Below are 7,689 nucleotides of genomic sequence, written 5' to 3'. Positions count from 1 at the left end.
TTACCTTAACCTCAAAGAGAGAGCCCGTCTTCTTGGCCATACTAATATAGGTGCTGAAGTTGTAGAGATTAAAATGTTAGAGCTACCTGCCATTTTATTATCCCAGAGTTCAATAACAAAAGGGCATGTGAAGGACCAAAGACGGTCAGGCCAATGATGACCAAACATTTGCTTGAATCAAAACAAACTCCTAGCTTAAGCCACTGACATCGCTGTGGAAAACAACATTTCATGTTGGACACTGATTGGAAGAGTTGTAACAGCTGGGATCAGAACGAGATGGCCTTCTATGCAACCACAACTTACCGAGAATCGTATGACTTTGGTGATCCAGCTGCAAATCCAGATCTCAATCCTATTGAACACCTCTGAAATCTCCCCAAAACACCTACAAGGGAACAACAGTGTCAAAGGATGAATGTTTATAAGCTTTGGGACATTGTCGAAGTATGATTGAATTCATCCTAGCAAATGACATAAACCCCTTGATATGCTTTATCAGGAGACTTCTCCGAGCAATGATTGGAACACGTGGCAACCATGCGAGGTGATGACTTTGTTGCGCTGAATGTTTCCTCTATCTACGAAGAAGGACAACAAACGTGTGTTCGAGGGGCCATCGTTATCTTAGGGATTATGCGTGTATTGTATGTAATAAAATTTGGCTCATTTATATTAAAGTCCAATTTCGCCTCTTAAAATCTAAGTAATTGACTCAAAACAAGTGTCAAATTGCATTTGCAACGTGTGGATAACAAAACATGCTTATTTCTTTTTCTTTTCAGAGAATAAGATTTTATTTCGACTACAATAAAAAGTTTGCAGTCGGGTATGAAGAGGAGAACCATGAAATTGACTGGGTACTGTTTGATGGAAACAAGAGGGTCTATTATGAGAGAAAGCGGGACGGAACGTGCATGTGAGTGTGATCATTACCTAGCAATGTCCTCTTGAATCCTTGATAGAACAGAAGGCGTAATCTAATTTTCCTCTAGGAATCTCCTGGCCTGGGCCATTCCCTGTCTTTGCAGCTTCTTTCATTTTCTCTTAGACTATCCTCCTCCATGTGATCAATTGTCTGCCTCTCTTTCTCCTTCAAGTAGGGAATTCTTAATGCTGGTTATTGCCGTCTGGCGTCATTCAATGAATCATATTTCATTACAGTGGAATTCCTCACAATGTCAACATCTTAAAGTCAACAAAATCAGTTGAGATAATTGTCTGATTCCCCCTGTCCACCCAGCAATGATAGGATAGCTGTTAGACCACGAGATCACATAGCCACATGATGAGTTGAGTGACGGCAATATTGTTCCTTCTATAATCATTAGAAAATAAAACATTGAGCTTTGAAGGTCTAGGTTGTCAGAAAATACTCAAAGGGAAATCTCATGTGTGACTATTGTTAGTGATGTGACAGTCGCGTTTGTATCAAAGACCAGGGTTCGAGTCCCGAGAGCGACTAGTTGATTCTTTGGGAAACGAGTTTTTACTCACATTTTCTCAGCGTACTCAGATATAAATTAATTACCTGATCATTACAACTTTGTTGCTGTCAGAAAAAAAAATGTATTATCCCAAACAGGCATCAGGTCTCGTCCTACATGTTAAATGTTGCTTGTTAGATAGGACCATTTAAACGGCTTTGAGCACGTTTAGTGTATATTGCACTTTTGAATGATATTGCAATCTCTACTTTTTCTAAATTTGACTCATTTTTTTTATTGCCGTCCCCATCCTAATTAACCGCATGGTACTCTTAGACAGCTTAAAGTCTATTGACGAATCCCTCATTGGGTTTGAGATTATATTACATACTAACCAATGGCGCTAAGAAAATAAAGTGATGTCGCGATTCTTTACACCAAGGGGAGATAACAAATACAAAGGTAGACCACAGCATTAATAATAATAATAATATAATAATAATAATTAATAATATAATATATGAATAAAAAAATAATAATAATACAATATGAAATATTAATAATAATAATAATAAATAATATATAATAATAATGAATGATATAATAATAAAATAATAATAATAATAATAATAATAATTATAAAATAATAAATAATAATAATAATAATAAAATAATTAATAAATAATAATAATAAAATAACAAAAATGATAATGATAATAATGGTAATAATAACATAATAATAATAAAATAATAAATAATAATACAATAGTGATAATGATAATAATGATAATAATAATAATACATAATAATAATAATATAATAATATAATAATAATAATAATATAAATAATAATAATAATTATATAATATCTCATCATCATCATCATCATCATCATCATCATCATCATCATCATCATCATCATCCTGATGAAAATGATGATGATGATGATGATGATGATGATGATGATGATGATGATGATGATGATGATGATGATGATCATGATGATGATCATGATGATGATCATCATCATGATTTTGGCAAGCTGTCTCTATGACGATATTCGTGAATTGCAAACTTGCCTGTTCCAGTTTTAAGCCCATCCATGGCACTTCTCCCTGCTACATATCATCTCTTCTTTCTGTCATGGTAGTCATCATGTCCTCTGTTAGATGGATCCCTTTTGTAATATTTTTCATTGTGTCCCTGTTAACAGGCATATATACTACGATAAATGAAGACCCCAAGCGCCTCGATGACACACAGTAACTGAACTATTTTTGTTTCCATCAAAGCTACAGCTACAAACTTTGTTCCAAAGTCAGGTACAATGGAATCCTGATAATATGAACACCGACGGGCCATGAAAATTGGTTGACTTTATCCATTATCAGTGGAACGTGTCTTGTATTTTTTAGCTGTTCTATTCATTTTGTTTATTACTGTTTTACAGTCCACAGCTTAGAGCAGCTTGGTATCACGTTGACATTTCATTCTATTAAAGATTTCACAAGCTAATTTATGTTGTCTCTACAGAGAATACACAACAGATTACCCATTGTCTCGCTGCGTGCCCGATGATGCTGAATATATGGGCGTATCCATTGAAAATGGTGTGGAAGTTGATGGTTGGAAAAAAAGAACGGTAAGCCTTGTTCATTTAACTATTTTGTTGCGACTTACGTAGGGAGGAATAGGCTTGTATTGCCGGCTGGATTGCAAGATACCCCAGAAGGCATCGCTCATTGAGTTATAATAAAGGAATGAAGTACACAGCCTACGAGTATCAATATTAAACTGTTGTGACTGCCAGCACTTGCCAAGACCTTTATTGAGGATGTCAGTTCACAATGACGATCTCAGGTGATAACAGACTAGATTGATAAACGATACTTTCCAAATGTTTAACTTTGTCTGTTATTCTATAAGTGGCCGATTGTAAATTCATTTGAGTAATGAACTCTTCGTTACGAATCTCACTTTAAAGTTTGAACGGGCTACTGTATGGTCCAATGCTAATTTAAACTGCACATGGATCGTATGAAGTGAATATAGATCTATCAACAGAACTAGAAGGGAAGGGATATGATGCTGATAAGAAGGGGGGGGGGTAATTTAATAATCGACCAATGTTGTAGAATATCTGACAAACCCAAACTGGACTCACAAACGATTTTGTTGGAGATCAGGAAAAACATTTTAATAATTGACCATAAAGAAACTATCCTTATTGAGAATTTCTGTTTTTAAACCTGGGGAGAACATTGAACTTCACGTATTGGACAGCCTCAGATATGATCCGATCGGTGATGAGTATTCGTATTCACCCTTCGGTGCGAATTAGAACAAAATGCCTTTCATTGTTTATACTAACCAAAACTATTTTACAAATAATATCAATTTTGAGCCTTCCCTTTGAAGACCTCGTGATTGGAAAACGTACATCCTGGACACCCACAGCAATGATCCATTCGGTTATGATCACTCATTCTTAGGTGCGAATGAGGAAAGTAAGAAATTTACTATTGACATTAGGATTCGATATAAATGGCCACAGACAGATGAAACTTTTACTCAAAATGAAAGTCAATCAACAAATTCGAAATAATGTCCTTGGACACCCCCAAAAATGATCCAATTGGATATTTCCCCACCACCATCTCCCTAGAGATGATCATGGTGCAGTCAAGCACAAATGTTTTGAAGACAGTTTGAATTCCACATCCGACCAACGTCACTGAAATCCAAACTGTCCTTCTGATGGCAACGCTGTTACTTCAGTGATAACCGGGTCCATGAAAAATAAAATTGAGGTTGATAATGAATATAATGTTTGTCACTCTATGTTTAATGATGATATCAACAGAAGGATGTCTAAGTTTAACCCGCCAGATAACTTACTATTCAAAAGCCTGCATGACAGGATTGGAAAAGACGTTTCCCAATATTTAGACTAGTCACAAAATTAAAGAGGATGGGATAGTACAAATCTATACCTTGATCTACACAATGGGGAAAGAGACAGAAAAGATTTCCAAGTCTTTTACGTTTGAAAACGAAGAGGAGAAGGATGACTACAACGCCCTTCATTCAAAAGATAAATGCTATTTTTGAAAGAGCCAAATTTGACAAGAGAAACAAACATGACAACGAATCTATTGAAGAATGTTTTAGGTCGCTATGTGAATTATCTAAACACTGTAACTTTGATGACAGAAAAACGCAAATAAGAGACAGATTGTCCATAGGAATTCAAGATAAACAGCCATGTAAAAAGCTTCAACTGAATGGAGGCTAACGAAAAACCAAGAATTAATTTCAGCAAGAAAACTCGGAATGTCTAACCAGAGAAGCTAAAGCTATGAGCAGACGACAAAGGCAACAGGATACACGATGGGTGAACACGCAAACAGATAGCAGAAGACAAAATATAAATCAAAATAATAATAATAATAATAATAATAATAATAATAATATAAAATAATAATAATAATAATAATAATAATAATAAATAATAATAATAATAATAATAATAATAATAATAATAATAATAATAATAATATAATAATAATAATAATAATAATAATAATAATAATAATAATAATAATAATAATAATAATAATAATAATAATAATAATAATAATAATAATAATAATAATAATAATAATAATAATATAATATATAATAATAATATAATAATAATAATAATATAATAATAAATAATAATAATAATAATAATAATAATAATAATAATGATATAATAATAATAATAATAATAATAATAATAATAATAATAATAATAATAATAATAATAATAATAATAATAATAATAATAATAATAATAATAATAATAATAATAATAATAATAATAAAAATAATAATAAAAATAATAATATATAATAATAATAATAATAATAATAATAATAATAATAATAATAATAATAATAATAATAATAATAATAATAATAATAATAATAATAATAATAATAATAATAATAATAATAATAATAATAATAATTGATTTAGCAATGACTACAACTATTAATTGCAGACATATTCAATATCTAAAACGCTATAAACATAGAAATACATTTTCAACAAAAAACTAATATCAAGCCAAGAAATGTTTTCTAGAGTAATATGTCTTTTGCCTGCTGTTGAATGTCTTCAGGGATTCTGAGTGTATAATCTCAAAAGGAAATTTATTCAAAATAGAGGAGCCAGATATTTAAAAAAAAACTCTTTTAGTTAACTCGTCAATAGGACTAGAGACGCATGCGCACAACCAACATGACGTTCTCTCTCTAATAACTTTTCCGCCGGTGACGTCACAGAATATAACGTCCCGTTGTGTTTTGTCATGTTCTTTTTATGTGCGTCCAAATATAACGGCGTCATCAATTAATCAATCTGAGCACTCATTTCAATGTAAAGTCTCACTTGCCATGGTAATACAAAATGGAAAGTTTTGAAGTAAAATCTTCCAAAAAAATGTTGTCAGTTTTATCACTTGAAAATCTAGAAAAACAGTGTTTTGAGATATAAAAATTGTAGTCACCGTAGATGACTCAAAAATCGAGTTGGAGGTGTGGTTCCAGGAGAAGGAAGAACCTTGTCTGGACGCCGGTTTGGATCATTCTTGGTCTGGCTACTCATTTTCAGCTGTTCCAGCTTCAGTGTGGAGGAAAACTGGAGGGAAATGTCGAACAGGGAAACACAAAAAGGAGGAAACATCATTACAGATCCAACCAAAAGAGTGCCTGCAATCAATAACTCCAGGAAATACTGGATTTCCTCAAACCGCCTCTTAACTGGAGATGGCAGAACTGCATCAAATATGTGCAGATGGAAACTTGGAAACAGTGATACCTGCCTGAAATGTCAGGCAGCCCCAGAGACCAGCGATCACATCGTACTCCACTGTCCAGTCACTAAACTTGAAGGTGGCTACGAAACCATCCTTAGGGCGGAGGAAGACTTTAGAAGCTGGGTTGACGAAATACATTTGGAGGTGGAGCCATACGCTACTACTACTACTACTACTACTACTACTACTACTACTACTACTACTACTACTACTACTACTACTACTACTACTACTACCTAAAAATCAATAATTTACCCCTCAAAGATTAAATAAAACTTTTTAAATCCTCACAATTATAGAGTGCGGCATCATTTTTTTATTTTCAATCAGTTAAAACGATTCAGAGATGCTCGTGAAGATCTGAAATTGGAGCCAATACTTCGTAATTCTACGACTTTTTACGTAATAGTAGACAGGTCTGTATTTGTTTCCTCACTTTCTATAATATTGTTTTGTTCTTCCACAGGGCCCGAACAGCTACTTAATGTATGTTCTAGATAAAAACGATTGTCATGTGACACGCAAGGTAACTGTTCCATATACACCAGATGGATTTGATGTGCATTTCTATAACTTCAGTGAAGGGCACCTTTACAATAATGTCTTTGATAAAAATATTGATGATTGTGTCATCTATGAACAAATAACAACAACAGCAACAACGACTCCTGAAAAGAAATATAATCATGAGATTATAATTGACATGCTTAAAAAATGTTTGTCAGATTTAAAAAAGATCTTCTCTGATTTTCTTCAGTAATGTTTTTTTTTTCTTAGTTGTGTATAAATGGTTTACAATGTTATAATAAGAATCATGATAATAATGATGATAATAATAGTAATAATAATAATAATAATAATAATAATATAATAATAATAATAATAATAATAATAATAATAATAATAATAATAATAATAATAATAATAATAATAATAATAATAATAATAATAATAATAATAATAATAATAATAATAATAATAATAATAATAATAATAATAATAATAATAATAATAATAATAATAATAATAATAATAATATAAAAAAGAAGAAGAAGAAGAAGAAGAAGAAGAAGAAGAAGAAGAAGAAGAAGAAGAAGAAGAAGAAGAAGAAGAAGAAGAAGAAGAAGAAGAAGAAGAAGAAGAAGAAGAAGAAGAAGAAGAAGAAGAAGAAGAAGAAGAGGAAGAAGAAGGAGAAGAAGAAGAAGAAGAAGAAGAAGAAGAAGAAGAAGAAGAAGAAGAAGAAGAAGAAGAAGAAGAAGAAGAAGAAGAAGAAGAAGAAGAAGGAGGAGGTATATATATATAATAAAGAACCAAATATGTACAAAAAAAAAAGAATTTGGGTTTTTTCTTCACTGCCCCTGTTGGTAATATATATATATATATATATATATATATATT

The 7,689-nt window shown here is 31.7% G+C and overlaps 1 protein-coding gene across 1 annotated transcript; it reads left to right on the top strand.

The window, feature by feature from the left end:
* The first annotated feature begins 743 nt into the window (after window positions 1-743).
* On the top strand, window positions 744-7,088 carry LOC144979391 (uncharacterized). Its single transcript, XM_078926041.1, has 3 exons — window positions 744-919; window positions 2,961-3,069; window positions 6,758-7,088. Exons 1-3 carry the CDS (start codon window positions 762-764, stop codon window positions 7,049-7,051), a joined length of 561 nt encoding a protein of 186 aa, XP_078782167.1. The 5' UTR covers window positions 744-761; the 3' UTR covers window positions 7,052-7,088.
* The last annotated feature ends 601 nt before the right edge of the window (window positions 7,089-7,689 follow it).

Source organism: Berghia stephanieae, chromosome 9 (assembly GCF_034508935.2).
Source record: "Berghia stephanieae isolate SIO BIC M18660-M18661 chromosome 9, UCSD_Bste_1.3, whole genome shotgun sequence".
Lineage (NCBI taxonomy): Eukaryota > Metazoa > Mollusca > Gastropoda > Nudibranchia > Aeolidiidae > Berghia > Berghia stephanieae.
The sequence above is the reverse complement of the archived record's forward strand: the minus strand, read 5'-3'. Positions and strand labels throughout refer to the sequence as shown.

Excerpts from the sequence above, each read along its gene's own strand:
- LOC144979391 (XM_078926041.1), top strand. The coding sequence starts at position 762 with ATGCTTATTTCTTTTTCTTTTCAGAGAATAAGATTTTATTTCGACTAC. Across the intron at positions 920-2,960 it reads AAGCGGGACGGAACGTGCAT|AGAATACACAACAGATTACC; the intron begins GTGAGTGTGATC and ends TTGTCTCTACAG. Across the intron at positions 3,070-6,757 it reads ATGGTTGGAAAAAAAGAACG|GGCCCGAACAGCTACTTAAT; the intron begins GTAAGCCTTGTT and ends GTTCTTCCACAG.